Genomic DNA, 15,641 nt, shown 5'->3' with positions numbered 1-15,641 from the left:
GAAATTCTTTTTGATAAAATGGAAAATTCCGGTATAAGAGGGAAAGGACTAGAAATAATAAGATCATACCTTTATGGACGTAAAATCGTGGTAGATGTTGATGGACATTTGTCTAGTTTAAATGATCTTGAAGATATTGGTGTCCCACAAGGATCGGTATTAGGTCCACTTTTATTTTTGATGTATATTAATGATCTCCCACGATGTTTGCAGGGAAATAATGGTCTTGCAATTTTATTCGCAGATGACACAGCTGTTTCTGTTAAAGCGAAGGATTCATCTACATTGATTCAAAATCTGTTTAACACTGTTAGTTCAGTTAATCGATGGTTTGTATCTAATTATTTAGTACCGAATTTTAAGAAGACTGAATTTATGGTTTTTGGTCATTCAAAACGTGCTACTAAAAAAATTTCATGTCAGGAGCTTCAAGTTGGTGAGCATAAAATACGTAGAGTTCAATCGTATCGTTATTTAGGAGTTTTTATTGATCCCCTTTTGTCATTTCAAACTCATATTGATCATTTAAGGGTGAAACTTTCGCAAAATATTGGGTCTATGTATCGTTTGCAACATGTTTTTCCATTTTCAATTTTAAAAATAATTTATCATTCTTTGATTGCTCCTTATTTAAATTATTGCACAATTATTTATTTAAATACTTTTTGGACGCATATAAAACCCCTACAGATCCTTCAAAATAAAGCAGTGAGAATACTTGGAAATTTTTTACATCGTCCATAAAAACTTAGAGATGCATCGGAAACTGAAACATTATTTCTTTTCTTGAATTTATTAGATCTGAAACATATAAGAGAACTTAATATATCAATATGGCATTTTAAAATACAAGATCCTAGTAGTTATTTTTATGAAAACCCCTGTTGATTCTGCCCCCTCCTTCGGCTCTTAGGTGTTCTGGAACATATCGAATTCCCTTTGTTAATTGTGAAAGATCTAGATTTTCAATTAGATACCAAATACCATTTATTTCAAATAAATATAGGCTGAAAGATAGAATTCAAATTGAGTCATTTCGGCAAATATCAGTTCTAAGGAAGAAAATATTAAAATTATGTATTGACCTGTGATGGTGGAATAGAAATTTTTTTTATTATTATTATTATTTTTTTTGTTTATATTTGTTACCCATGTTGGGATAGCCTTCCATGCCCCACTTGTCCAGCGTTTGTTTTCTTTATGTTTGTTATGTTTTTTGTTTTTTTCTTTAACCAGGTTTTTTTTCTTTCTCTCTTTTGTTATGATGAGGAAATGTTTTTTTTTTTTTTTTTTTTTTTTTTTTTTTTATATTATTATTAATACCCAATTTTACGAGCTTTGCTCTCTGTTGGGGGTATATGTTTTTTTGTTATGTTGATTTATTCAAATAAAAATCTTCTGCTTCTTCTTCTTCTTCTACAATTTCACACCATTTTTCAGCGAATGACAAATGCATACTAACCCACTAATGAAAGAGTAAGTGGGAGGAGCTGTTTGTACGCACCGAGAATACCTCGGATGTGAAGGAAGATTTGTTTTTGAGGAGGAATTAGTAACATTAATAAAAGGATAAAAGAATAATAAGGCCCCTTGTGCTAATGGGGTGGTAAATGAGTTTCATAAGTGTTGTAGCTCTGAGGTTTGAACTAAGATACTGAAAATTAATAACATAGTTTTAGAAAATGGGGATGTGTCTAATGATTTTAGGAAAACCTTAATTAAGCCACCTTATAAGAAAGGTGATAAAAGTGAGTGCGGTAATTATCGAGGGATTAGTCTGGTCTCTGTAGGTAGTAAATTACTTAGTAATATGATATTTTTAGACTGAGAAATGCTGTAGAAAAAGCTTTAAGAGAAGGAAAGTGCGGTTTTAGAAAAGGTAGAGGATCTATCGACCAAATTTTCACTCTTAGGTAAATAATTGAGAAGTGCCTGAGTTTTCAAACACCTTTGGTCCTCAGTCTTATAGATTATGAGCAAGTGTTCGATTCTGTTGATAGAAGAGCTTTAGTAAAGGTTTTATCCTTGTATGGTACACCAGACAAATACATTAAAGTGATTAGTGCTATGTACGAGAATAACACTGCTGCGATTAAACTAGGAAATGAGGTTAGCAGCTGGTTTTGTATTAAATCAAGAGTTAAGCAGGGTTGTGTTTTATTCTCCTTTATATGGATTATTTTGATGAACTTTGTCTTAAGGAGCACAGGAAAGGCAATGGGAGACCATCGAATTGAAAGGGGAGGAAAAAATTTCCTGGACTTATATTATGCTGATGATATAAGCATCCTAGATGAAAGAGTGGGCATATTCATTCACATTGATTTTCATATTCAATCTAAGCATTGCTCGCTTTAAGATCTATTTATTCATTTTATATTATTACTTGTTGCATGTTTTTTGCTATGATTGTTTATTTAATTTCTGTTCGTTTTGGGTTTCATTTATTCTTTAATAGTAATTTCTGGTCGTTTTGAGTTTGAATTTTAACAGGTATTTGTATCTCCTGAGCTTAAGTTTAAAATGGCCTTTACTTTTCTTTGAAAAACGAAAACGGATCTAGAACTTCAAATTTAAATCGAATGAGGTTTTTTTCAAAGTCTATACGATTACCTCTTTGATACAAACCTTATATATGAACAACAGACAGCTTGAATAACTTGTGGACAGCGATTGACAACAATGAATGGATTGAAAAAATTGCTCCAATAAGGGGGTTTAGACCATTTCACTTGCTGACACAAAGGGATCACGACTGTTTGGAATTGACCTTAATAGGATTTTGAGTGCCAAAGCGATTTTGCATCTATCGCAGAGTATGTATTTTAACCTTATAATCGGATAATTATAATAGATTTCCTATGTGTTTTTCCCATACAAAACCCCTTTCCATAAGTTATAAACCCCCTTAATAAGTTATGCCCCAGGGCATACCTTACAACGCCTACCCCCGGGCCCTGGTGGGCTGTGTCGACACCGGAGTTTTTTGTTATCAGAACTTTGAACTATTTTAACAAAATGTCTATCTCAAAATCTTTATCTGATGCATTTAGGGCGTGGAGGAGGGAGAGGGGCTAGGTGCCCTTCAAACTCTTTTGACTCTTAAAAAGTGAACAAGAACTTTCAATTTTCAATCAAATGAGCCCTCTCTAAAGTTTATACGAGCATCCCTTCCATAAGAAATAATATGAATGATTTGGAGAATCCTTAAATTACAACCCTTGCCCTGAGGGCTTTGGGGGAGTTGTAATCCTCAAAGACCTAAATTCAAGAACTTAAAACTACGCTTAATAAAATAGCTGTCTTAAAATTTTGATTGGATGTGTTTGGGGAAAAGGTGGGCGTGAGAGGGGGGTTAGATGCCCTCAAATCACTTTCGACTATTACACAGGGTACTAGCCCTCGGAATTTCCAATCGAATGAGCCTTTTTTGAAGTTTCTACGACACCGCCTTCTATAAAAACCTTATATGTCCCCAGGGTATAACTTAAAACCCTTGCCTTGAGGTTTGTGGGGGAGTGTCCTCCTCAAAAACATATTTTCTATATGAAAATCAACTTCGCTGAACAAAATGGCTATCTCAAAATTTTTATTGGATGTGTTTGGGGGAATGATGGGCGAACAGGGGGGGGGGAGGGGGCTAGGTGCCCTCCAATCACTTTCAACTATTAAAAAGGGCACTAGCCCTTTGAATTTCCAATCGAATGAGCCTTTTTTGAAGTTTTTACGACAACACCTTCTATAAAAACCTTATATACCCCCAGGGCATAACTTAAAACCCTTGTCCTAAGGGTTGTGGGGGATTGTCCTTCTCAAAAACCTATTTTCTATCTGGAAATCAACTACGCTGAACAAAATGGCAATCTCAAAATTTTGATTGAATGTGTTGGGGGGACGGATGGGCGGGGGGGGGGGCTAGTTGCCCTCCCATGACTTTCAAGTATTTAAAAGGGCACTAGCCCTTTGAATTTCTAATCGAATGAGCCTTTTTTGAAGTTTCTACGACAACGCCTTCCATAAAAACCTTATATGCCCCCAGGGCATAACTTAAAACCCTTGCCCTGAGGGTTGTGGGGGCTTGAACTCCTCAAAAACATATTTTCTATCTGGAAATCAACTACGCTGAACAAAATGGCTATCTAAAAATTTTGATTGAATGTGTTTGGGGGAATGATGAGCGGGGGGGGGGGGGGCTAGTTGCCCACCAATCACTTTCGACTATTAAAAAGGCACAATCCCTTTGAATTTCCAATCGAATTAGCCTTTTTTGAAGTTTCTACGACACCGCCTCTATAAAAACCTTATATGCCCCCAGGGTATTACTTAAAACCCTTGCCCTGAGGGTTGTGGGGAATTTTCCTCCTCAAAAAAATATTTTCTATCTGGAAATCAACTACGCTAAACAAAATGGCCCTTTTGCCTTATATGCCCCCAGGGCATAACTTAAAACCCTTGCCCTAAGGGTTGTGGGGGAGTGTCCTCCTCAAAAACATATTTTCTCTCTGGAAATCAACTACGCTAAACAAAATGGCCCTTTTACTATACATGACCCCACATCCTAACCTACAATCCTAGCTACGAAGGTTGTGAGGGAGGGCCCATGTCAAAAACATTATTTCAATCGAGTAATAAATTACGATGAAAACATGGGCTACATCAAAATTTTGATTGGCTTTGTTTGGAGGAATGATGGGCTTGAGGAGGGGGGCTAGTTGCCCTCCAATCACTTTCGACTATTACACAGGGCACTAGCCCTTAGAATTTCCAATCGAATGAGCCTTTTTTGATGTTTCTACGACACCGCCTTCTATAAAAAACTTATATGTCCCAAGGGTATAACTTAAAACCCTTGACTTGAGGTTTGTGGGGGAGTGTCCTCCTCAAAAACATATTTTCTATCTGAAAATCAACTACACTGAACAAAATGGCTATCTCAAAATTTTGATTGGATGTGTTTGGGGGAATGATGGGCGAACAGGGGGGGGGGGAGGGAGGTTGGCTAGTTGCCCTCCAATCACTTTCAACTATTAAAAAGGGCACTAGCCCTTTGAATTTAAAATCGAATGAGCCTTTTTTGAAATTTTTACGACAACGCCTTCTATAAAAACCTAAGATGCCCCCAGGGTATACCTTAAAATCCTAGCCAAAAGGGTTGTGGGGGAGTGTCCTCCTCAAAAACATATTTTCTATCTGGAAATCAACTACGCTGAACAAAATGGCTATCTCAAATTTTGATTGGATGTGTGTTGGGGAATGATGGGCGTGGGGGGGCTAGTTGCCCTCCAATCACTTTCGACTATTAAAGAGGGTACTATCCCTACGAATTTCCAATCGAATGAGCCTGTTTTTAAATTTCTATGACAGCGCCTTCAATAAAAACCTTATTTCTCCCCAGGGCATAACTCAAAACCCTTGCTCTGAGGGTTGTGGGGGATTGAACTCCTCAAAAAAATATTTTCAATCTGGAAATCAACTACGCTGAACAAAATGGCTATCTCAAAATTTAGATTGAATGTGTTTGGGGAATGATGAGCGTGGGGGGGGGGGGGGGGGCTAGTTGCCCTCCAATAACTTTCGACAATTAAAAAGGCACAATCCCTTTAAATTTACAATCGAATTAGCCTTTTTTGAAGTTTCTACGACAACGCCTCTATAAAAACCTTATATGCCCCCAGGGTATTACTTAAAACCCTTGCCCTGAGGGTTGTGGGGAATTGTCCTCCTCAAAAACATTTTCTATCTGGAAATCAACTACGCTGAACAAAAAGGCCCTTTTGCCTTATATGCCCCCAGGGCATAACTTAAAACCCTTGCCCTAAGCGTTGTGGGGGAGTGTCCTCCTCAAAAACATATTTTCTATCTGGAAATCAACTATGCTGAAAGAAATGGCTATCTCAAAATTTTGATTGGATGTGTTTGGGGGAATGATGAGCGCGGGTGGGGGGAATAGTTGCCCTCCAATCACTTTCGACTATTAAAAAGGGCACTATCCCTTTGAATAGGCATAACTTAAAACCCTTGCCCTGAGGGTTGTGGGGGAGTGTCCTCAAAAATATATTTTCTATCTGGAAATCAACTACGCTGAACAAAATGGCTATCTCAAAATTTTGATTGGATGTGTTCGGGGGAATGATGGGCGTGGGGGTGAGCTAGTTGCCCTCCAATCATTTTCGACTGTTAAAAAGGGCACTAGAACTCTCGATTTCCAACCGAATGAGCCCCCTTTGAACTTTCTACGACGACCCCTTCCATATGAAGTGCCTCTGGGAAAAAAAATAATAAATAATAAAACATTGGAGCCGTATGACCTTTACTATATGCAACGCTACAGCGCTGCCTCAGATTATTTTGATGGACTTTGTCTTAAGGAGCACAGGAAAGGCAATGGGAGACCACGGAATCAAATGGGGAGGAAAAACTTTCCTGGACTTAGATTATTCTGATGATTTAAGTATCCTAGATGACAGTGTGAGCAAAATAAATAAAGTTTTAGAGGTTTTGCGAGTTCACGGTGCTAGAATAGTTTGAAAATTAATGTTAAAAAGACTAAGTCACTAAGGCTAGGAATAAGTGAAGATGAAAAGGTGAAGTTGGGTAATGAAAAGATTGATCAGGTGGACAGTTTCACTTACCTTGGTAGTATTATTAGTAAAGATGGTTGGAGCAGTGAAGATGTCAAAAGTAGAATAGCCAAGGCTCAGGGTGTTTTTTCACAGTTAAAAAAGTTTGGAAAAATAGGAAGATAAGTCTGCAAACCAAGATTAGAATATTAGAAGCTACAGTGAAGACAGCGGCCAAATATGACTCTGAAGCATAGGCGCTCCGAAAGGCGGATGAAGATTTGCTAGATATTTTCCAGAGAAATTGCCTACGGATTGTTCTGGGTACCCGGCTGACTGACCGTATTTCAATCAATAGGCTGTACGAAAAATGTGGTTCAATACCGCTCTCTAGGGCTATAATCAAAAAAAAGGTTGAGGTGGCTAGGGCACGTGCGGATAAGGAATTGTGTATTGCCGAAGATTGTTCTTTTTGGTCAACCGTCTAGGGCTAAACGGAAAGCACGTGTCCTTGTCTGGAATGCGAGGACGTCATAAAGCAAGCTTTGAAGGAAATGGAATCTTCATGGGCGGGCGTAAAAAGGGAGGCTTTGAATAGATTGGGATGGACGAGGAGCGTGCGTAGCTGTGTTGGCCTCAGACGGATTGGTGCTGCAGTGAGTTGTTAGTAGAGTAGTAGTAGTAAAGTGCCTAGGAGGCACCAGGAAGTTGGTTTTTCATCTTTAAGCTTAATGATCAGGAGTTGTCTCTTCTTAGATTTCGGTTGGCAGATCAGTCGTGGGATATTTTTGAAAATGAATCTGATGAAGATTCACTTTTTAGTTCTTTTTTTTAAAGACCCTTTGAAAGAAATTAGGTTGGATACTTGTTATGCATCCCGGTTGTATCCGGGATCGAAGAGAACAGCCCCTTTGAACCCTTTGATGATTCCTGGACTTCTTAGGAGCTGCAGGAAAAAAAAAAATAACCTTTGGAAGGCTTACAGGTCCTCTAAGCTATCTTCGCGCGATTATCGACTTCAATTTTTTTAAGTTTATAGAAGAGTTTACAATTCGCTTTGCCGGAGGGCAAAATTATCATTTTACTATAGTAAATTCTCTGCGTGCGGTAAAGACATTAAGAAAACCTGGCAAATAATCAATTCCGTTTTCAGGCCATCTTCTCGGTCCCCTTCTGTCCCTTCAAGTGTTTTGATTGACGGTAAAATCGTAGAGGGTGAGCTGAAAGTGCAAGACGCACTTACTTCTTACTTTGCTAATATCGGGGAAAACTACAGCCTCTTCTGTAAGTCCTTTTTCTTCCCTAAATGGTTTTAAGCCTTATTTTGGGCATCCATGTCTTAAATCAATGAATTTGGAACCTATCTATGAAGTTGAAATAGCCAGAACTGTTAATGATTTGAAGGGTTCTTCATCTTCTGGCCCAGACCGTATTTCTACTAAGGTTGTCAAGTTCATTCTTCCTGTCATCGTCTCTGTTCTTACGAAACTTGTTAATCTTTCTTTTGAAAATGATGTCTTCCCAAGTGTTTTAAAGGTTGCTCGTGTTATTATTCTTCTTAAAGGTGGTTCACGAAATGACTATACTAGTTATCCTCCTATATCTTTATATTCGTTGTTTAGTAAATTTTTGAAAAAAGCCATGCTTTCTCGACTTCTTCATTTCCTTAATTCTGAACATTTTTTTTCATTATTCCCAGTTTGGTTTTAGGGCAAAGCACTCAACTGAGCATGCATGTGCGAATCTTTTGAATTATATACATACATCTCTTGACTCTGGTCTGATATCTGCTGCTCTTTTTCTCTATGTACGAAATACTAACTATATAACTGTATGTAGAATATGTTGAAGTATTTGTCATTTTTATGTGTAATTTACAACTGATTTGGTATTCAGTGATATATTTCTTGTTTTGTCTTTTTTTCGATAAATTCAATTCAAATTCAATTCAATTCTTTTAATTGTTCAAGTGGTGGGACAAAAACTTTCTTTTTCTTCCGAAGATATATCTAGTCCAAGTTTTTGATTTTCAAAGGTATGATAGACGTTGATGACTACCTTTGTTTCTTTTAATTGTTCAGATGGTGGAAAACAAAAACTTATTCTTTTGCCTCGGTTTGTCTTTTGTCATTATGAAATATATATCGCTGAACCTTTGTTTTTTTAACTAAGGTATGGTAGGCATTGATGACCTTATCCATGTCAAAATCCCAGACCTGATCATCATCGCTATCATTCTCAATTATGACACGTTTTGATTATCGCTGTCCAGGTTGATTTTCATTGACTCGCTCACATGCTCGGTGTCACATGGCTTCTAATCATGTACGTCTTTGCTCTTCATTTTCATTTTTGACATAATCACATGCTCGGTGTCACATGTCTTCTAACCGCGTGTGTCTTTGTTCTTTATTTTCATTTTTGATACGCCGCCGCTGTTCTTCTAACCACATGTGTTTTTTGTCTTCATTTTCATTTTGACTCACTCACATGCTCGGTGTCACATGCACTCTAACCGCGTGTATCTGTCCTCTTCATTTTCATTTTTCACACGCCTCCGCTTTTCTTCTAACCGCGTGTGTCTCTGCTGTTCATTTTCATTATTGACTCGCTCACATGCTCGGTGTCGCATGTCTTCTAACCGCGTGTGTCTTTGATCTTCATCCTCATTTTTGACACGCTCTAATTTTTTGTTTCACATATCTTCTAACTGCCCATGTCTTTGCTCTTCATTTTCATTTTTGACACGTTTTTGGATTTTGATTACCTCAGCCAATTTAGCAATGGCCTTTGCTTTAGCTGCCCGTAAAGTTGTTGTCGCAATTAATGGTGCAAACTTTCGTTTTTTACGCCTTCCAACAGACATTATATTATATAAATAACTGATGCGAAGGAAACTTAACAATCTTATTTATGATATGCATGCCATCATATAAGAAAATGCTTATATGTTGCCATATACGATGGCTTAAGAAATGCTTATGTGATGTACTAATATAGTACATGACTTCATTTGCAAAAACTAAAATTAAGGCTCTTAATGAATTTTCTCAGACTTCTGACCTATCTAGATCGTTTTGTTATTTGAGAATATCCCAAGATACCAATTTTCCCGAAAAAATATGGAGTCGTTTTCGAGTAAAAATACAAGCATAAATATACAATTATTGCTCGTTTATAATATATATATATATATATATATATATATAAATAATTTCTGAGACCACACTGGCTAATCATGATAAACAAAAAATCGCGAAGAAAGGAAACGAGGACAATTAACAGTTTTTTCACTGGCTGTTAATTGTCCTCGTTTCCTTTCTTCGCGATTTTTGTTTATATATATATATATATATATATATATATATATATATATATATATATATATATATATATATGTATATATATATATTGATATCCGAATATATATCCGATTTTATATATATATTGATATCCGAGTATATATCCGATTTTATATATATATCCGAGTCCGTTGATTTTGAATTGAAGTTATCAAGTATTTTACAATAGGTTGTATAGGCTGCATCAAGACGCTGGGTAACTGTAGGACAGAGAAAAGTCAGTATATATATATATATATATATATATATATATATATATATATATATATATATATATATATATATATATATATATATATATATATATATATATATATATATATATATATATATATATATATATATATATATATATATATATATATATATATATATATATATATATATATAGATATATATATATATATATATAGTGATATATATAGCATACATACATATATATATATATATATATATATATATATATATATATATATATATATATAATATATATATATATATATATATATATATATATATATATATATATATATATATATATATATATATATATATATATATATATATATATATATATATATATATATATATATATATATATATATATATATATATATATATATATATATATATATATATATATATATATATATATATATTAACTGAGAAAAATATTAGTTTGTCAATTTTCAAAAAAAAATAAATATAGTGCCGTTTCCGAAAAAAGCATATATACACACATGAATATTTACATTTATACTACTACTACTAACAACTCACCGCAGCACCAAGCCGCCTGAGGCCAACACAGCTACGCACGCCTTCCTTTTTACACCCTCCCAGGAAGTTCCCATTACCTTTAAATCTTTCTTTTTGACGTTCTCCCCCCCTAAACGAGGACGACCTGCTTTCCGTTTCTAGACGGTTGGCCGAAAAGGACAATCTTCGGCAATCTGTTATCCTTAATCCGCACAACCTGCCCTAGCCACCTCAACCTTTCTTTCATTATAACCCTAGAAAGCGGGATTGAGCCACATTTTTCGTACAGCCTACTGTTTGAATTACAGTCAGTCAGTTGGGTACCCAGAACAATCCGTAAGCAATTTCTCTGGAAAACATCTAGCAAATCTTCATCCGCTTTTCGGAACGCCCATGCTTCAGAGCCATATTCGACCACTGTCATCACTGTAGCTTCTAATATTCTAATCTTGGTTTGCCGACTTATTTTCCTATTCTTCCAAACTTTTTTAACTGGGAAAAAATAGGCCTTGCCTATTCTACTTTTCACATCTTAGCTACTCCCACCATCTTTACTAATAATACTACCAAGGTAAGTGCGTTTGAAGAAATTAAAATACTCGTATACAAGAATTTTCAAGAACTCCATATTAAGAGAATATGGAATTTTCATTATAATCAACTCCCCCCGACCCAGGTACGGTATTACATCTAAATATAATTTGGTATTATCAGTTATTGTTTCATACAATCAGATGGACTAGAACAAGTGGACTAGCTAAAGAGAAATAGTAATAAAATGTGAAAAAAAATCAAGGTAATCACCTGTGTAAAATCAGTTCTTATCGATAAGCCTGTGGTTTAGTACTTGCTTAGAATCTAATAATTGTTTCCTTTTTTAGACGATTTTAACAAAAATCAAACACAAGTGAACTTACTTCATATGTTTAACTTCGAGTTTTTGAATTTTAGGTAGAACCTTATATTTAAACCATTCATAATTTTTATATAAATTATTTTTTTAAAAGAAAAATAAATGACGGTAAACAAAAAAGTGTCTTCTATTTTATCAAATAAAATGAATTCAGTAATTCATACGAATGATTTACCTAAAATGTTTTAATAACAGAACTTACTTCTGCGTAAGCAGCCCTTTGTTGTCCCTCAAGATGTTTAGCATGATATATACAGAAATATTTCCTATGTCCATTCAAGGACAAAATAGTTCCAATGCAATTCTTTGGATTGATGGATTCAAGCTGCTGTGGGTCAGGATTTCCTTCCCCAAGAGGTAGAGCAAGAGAAAGAAGTTGCTTATACCAGTCCAGGCCTCTTTCAACGTTCATCCATCCAAACATTAGAGTTTTATTCCTAAAAAGGTAAATTAACATGGAAATAATACGAGCTGTATAGTTACAAAAAAAAAGACTTACAGTAGAAGAACAAAAGACATTGAATACTTTTGATTTAAAAAAAAAGTTTTAACACGCTTGATTTTCAACAATATATAGAAATGTATACAAGAGCAAGTGCTACGACCCGCAAAGGATAACTAAGACCAGAATGTAGAAAAGTGTATAATAAGAAAACATGATTTTCATAGCAATCATGGATCTTTTTATTTTCTTTGGAGCTTCTAACCGTATCACTGATTTTTCTTTTACTTGTCTTTTTTTTAAGAAAGGGCCCATTTAGAGCAATAAAATAACACAAAGTTTCTGTAAATATTGCCTTCGTCGCTATATGTTCCTTCAAGTTTTACGTGTGGACACACAGAAAAAATAAAACTTCAAATACTAGTATACATCGCTGGGGTGTTAAATTGTCTGCCAAGGTATCCGACTCTCTTCGTCTGTCATCAAGGTCCGATGACAGAACACCTACCTAGTAGTGTGCAGGAAGTCCTAGGTTTGAGCCCCTAGGATGGCAGGCTTTCCGTAGCAAACTTCAATCACAGAATTATTTTACTACTCAGTGCCAGTAAATGACAGGGTTGTCACTCCTAGTGATATATTGCTATTTATACTGATCTTTTATATCGCCTAAACACAGAAATCCCTAAATCAGCACATACATCACTAGATTATTGAAGGAAACCACAAAACCAACCAAATAATCACTAGAACCTAGTGATTTTTTCTTACCGGCTGGCAACCCTGGTAACAGATGTGAAATGCGTGAACGATCTCATTAAAAGTTCCAAAGAACTTCTTGAATTTTTAAAAGGAAATAACCGATGGATATTTGGTATTTCAACATAAAACAAATTTAACAAAACAAAAAACTTCTAGTTTTGGAATAACGAAAAATATGAATTATATTTTCCTCTATCTATATAAAACTAATTTCTCAAATATAAATTCAACCTCATGTTTCTCATTATTAGATACGATGGCTGGAGATGTATTCTTGTTGTCTTCATTTAGTCTCCCAAATCAAAGAGATTGCGACAACGAATTGTAAATCAGAAGTGACTCGTGCTACTAGTAGCCAAAACTGTAAAACAGTTGATAAAATGAGGCTTCATAAAACTATGTACTGTTGTGTATGATCGTGTATCATTTATTATGAAGAAGAGCCAGTGGGTCTTTCTTTGGGCGGAAGAGGGGGGGGGGATGGTGGCTGAAACCTCAAATAGAACATTTATAATGCCAAAATTTCTAAGTTTCTGTGATCCTTCAGATAACCTGATCTAAAGTAGAAAGAAGGGTTTTGGGATGGTGGGAGACGAACTTAAACCCCAATCTCCCCTCATTCCAAGGAGTATTTTGGGCTAAGTCTGTAATATGGGTACTAATGGGTAATAACTCCAGAAATATTTAAGTATAACGTAAAAGATTACATTCGTATGCTTACCTCACAGAAGTGGGAGGGGGAATCCTTATAAAAGATTTTTCAAATAGCTTCCCTTGAAGGTCGTGGAAATGATGATCCTGGAATTTTATTTTTGATATCTCGAGGTAATATTTTATGAATATATGATTTGAATGTAAAAACAGGGGTTGAAGGAGGATATGGTAGCTCCCATTTAAGAGAGCCTTGCGTCATACAGTTCGTAGCAACAATGTTTAAGTTAAGAGTTATCATTGCCAAAAGAAACCGAAACTCTAATAAGTAAAGTTTTACTTACAACAGGGGCAATAAGAAGATCTATTGTTTACACAGGTTATAATTATGCAACATTTATTGATTTTAAGGTTGTTCATAAAAAATAATTAACAAGTGAAAATCTAATATACGTATGATCAGAAAAAAAAGGTTAAACTCCCCCAAAAGGGATACAATCCTGATGAAAATTTTACAATGGAAATGTTATATACACGAGAACCCTAGAACCGATGACTAAACAATTTATGTTTCGTATTTTCCACAGAAGGATGGTCATACCTGTGCATTTTTTTTTCTTTGGCGATTGCATCAAACTAGTATACATAGGTTATTCAAAGAGAATTCACGCGAATGAAAATTCAAAGAGCTAGTGCCCTTTTTGAATAGCAAAAGATATCACGCCAAAAGAAAGTACTGAATTCTAGCACTGGGGCCTTTAAAACAGCAATTTCGGCCCAAACAGTGCTCAACTGTTTTCACCTACTGATTAGGCGTTCGGATTATAATCGATTTTTTGCAGCTTTTAAAAAGTAAAACAGTTTGCCTCGGAAATGCCTCTCGTATGGCAGTTTCAAGAAGTATTGTGAAATAATCCCTTCGGAATAAAGTACTTTCTCTTTCTCTCTCTCCCTCTCTCCCCCTCCCCCTATATGTCTTTTACCCCATCTCTCTATCTTTCTTAGACCCGGTATCAGTTGTTAAGGTTAATATCTGTATTAACTCATCTATAGTAGATCATCCCTCTATTCTTTCTTCTTTAATTGTATGGTTTGAATGTTCAGTGATGTCCTTTTTCTTGGTCGCGTGCTCTCATGTTTATCTGGTATTTGACCTTGTAACTGATTTTAGCATTCAATTTTGTATTTATTTTTTCCTTTAATATATCCAGTTCAAATTCAGTTAATCTCAGGGTGAATCGTTCATCTTGAAATGAAGATCTAGTATATAATCTGATCTTAGCGTAGGATAGAAAAAAGAACAAAACACTTAAAGAGAAATAGGGAAACACTACAGAAGCATAAATCAAATATAATAGCCCCGCCAGTAAAAAATTCAATATATCTTCGAAACTTATTACCGTCTATATTAATCAATAGTAAGGTTTAAAAACAACAGTAATGTCGAGATCTACATTTTTAATTATAGAGATATTCGAGTACTAAATTACAAAAAAGAAAAGTATTGGGAAACAAACCTTCCCAGAAATCCAATGGAAAGTTATTAAAAGTTGTTAAGCTAACAAGTTAGGTAACCTACTAGAAAACAAAAAAAAATATCCATAGCCAGGCATTGTGAACGAATCAAATTGCTGTTTTTTTTCTATTCTACCGTGCTAGGCAAGAGACTATCAAACACTCGTCATATAAGAGTGAATTTCTCACTCACTAACAAAAGAAAAAAAAGTGGAGTACAACAGGAAAAAAAATATAAAAAACAAAAAATAAACAAAAACACACGAAAAAAAACTTGCGCATTGAATGTAACTTATACAGGGACTGTCATTGCTGTATTCATGAGAACTGGTGCATTTAGAACACCCATGGGGGGGGGGGGGTAATGGGACAATTAGTAATTAAGTGTTCGGGAGAGTGATATTTTTAACAGCAAATCGGGATTTTTTTTTTTAATTCATAAACACAAATAAGCACACACTAAACTTTCAACCCCCTGTGTAGGAGCCAAAATGAGAGATTCTTGATTGTTAAAGCAATCTTGACACACCAGGAGCTACAAACTCAATTGGGTTGAACAACTCTAGAGCGGTTCCTGAACAGAGATGGGTCAAAGGAGTTGCCAATTCCTTTCAAGGTCCCGTAAAACTTCTTTTTCATAACCTTCAGATCCTAACCACACAACACAAGTCAAACTGAAT

The 15,641-nt window shown here is 35.3% G+C and overlaps 1 protein-coding gene across 1 annotated transcript in view; it reads right to left on the bottom strand.

Annotated features, from left to right (window-relative positions):
- Positions 1 to 15,641, bottom strand: part of l(3)80Fg (dnaJ homolog subfamily C member 16 l(3)80Fg) — a 125,756-nt gene that overhangs the window by 29,376 nt on the left and 80,739 nt on the right. Inside the window, exon 11 of the mRNA XM_089093398.1 lies at positions 11,797 to 12,031. Within this exon, the coding sequence (XP_088949524.1) occupies positions 11,797 to 12,031 (235 nt within the window). The remainder of the gene's footprint in view (positions 1 to 11,796; positions 12,032 to 15,641) is intronic.

This window comes from Artemia sp. Qi Xiang Cuo, chromosome 8 (genome assembly GCF_049724085.1).
Source record: "Artemia sp. Qi Xiang Cuo chromosome 8, ASM4972408v1, whole genome shotgun sequence".
Lineage (NCBI taxonomy): Eukaryota > Metazoa > Arthropoda > Branchiopoda > Anostraca > Artemiidae > Artemia > Artemia sp. Qi Xiang Cuo.
Note: the sequence above shows the minus strand (reverse complement) of the source record. Positions and strands in the feature narration are given on the sequence as shown.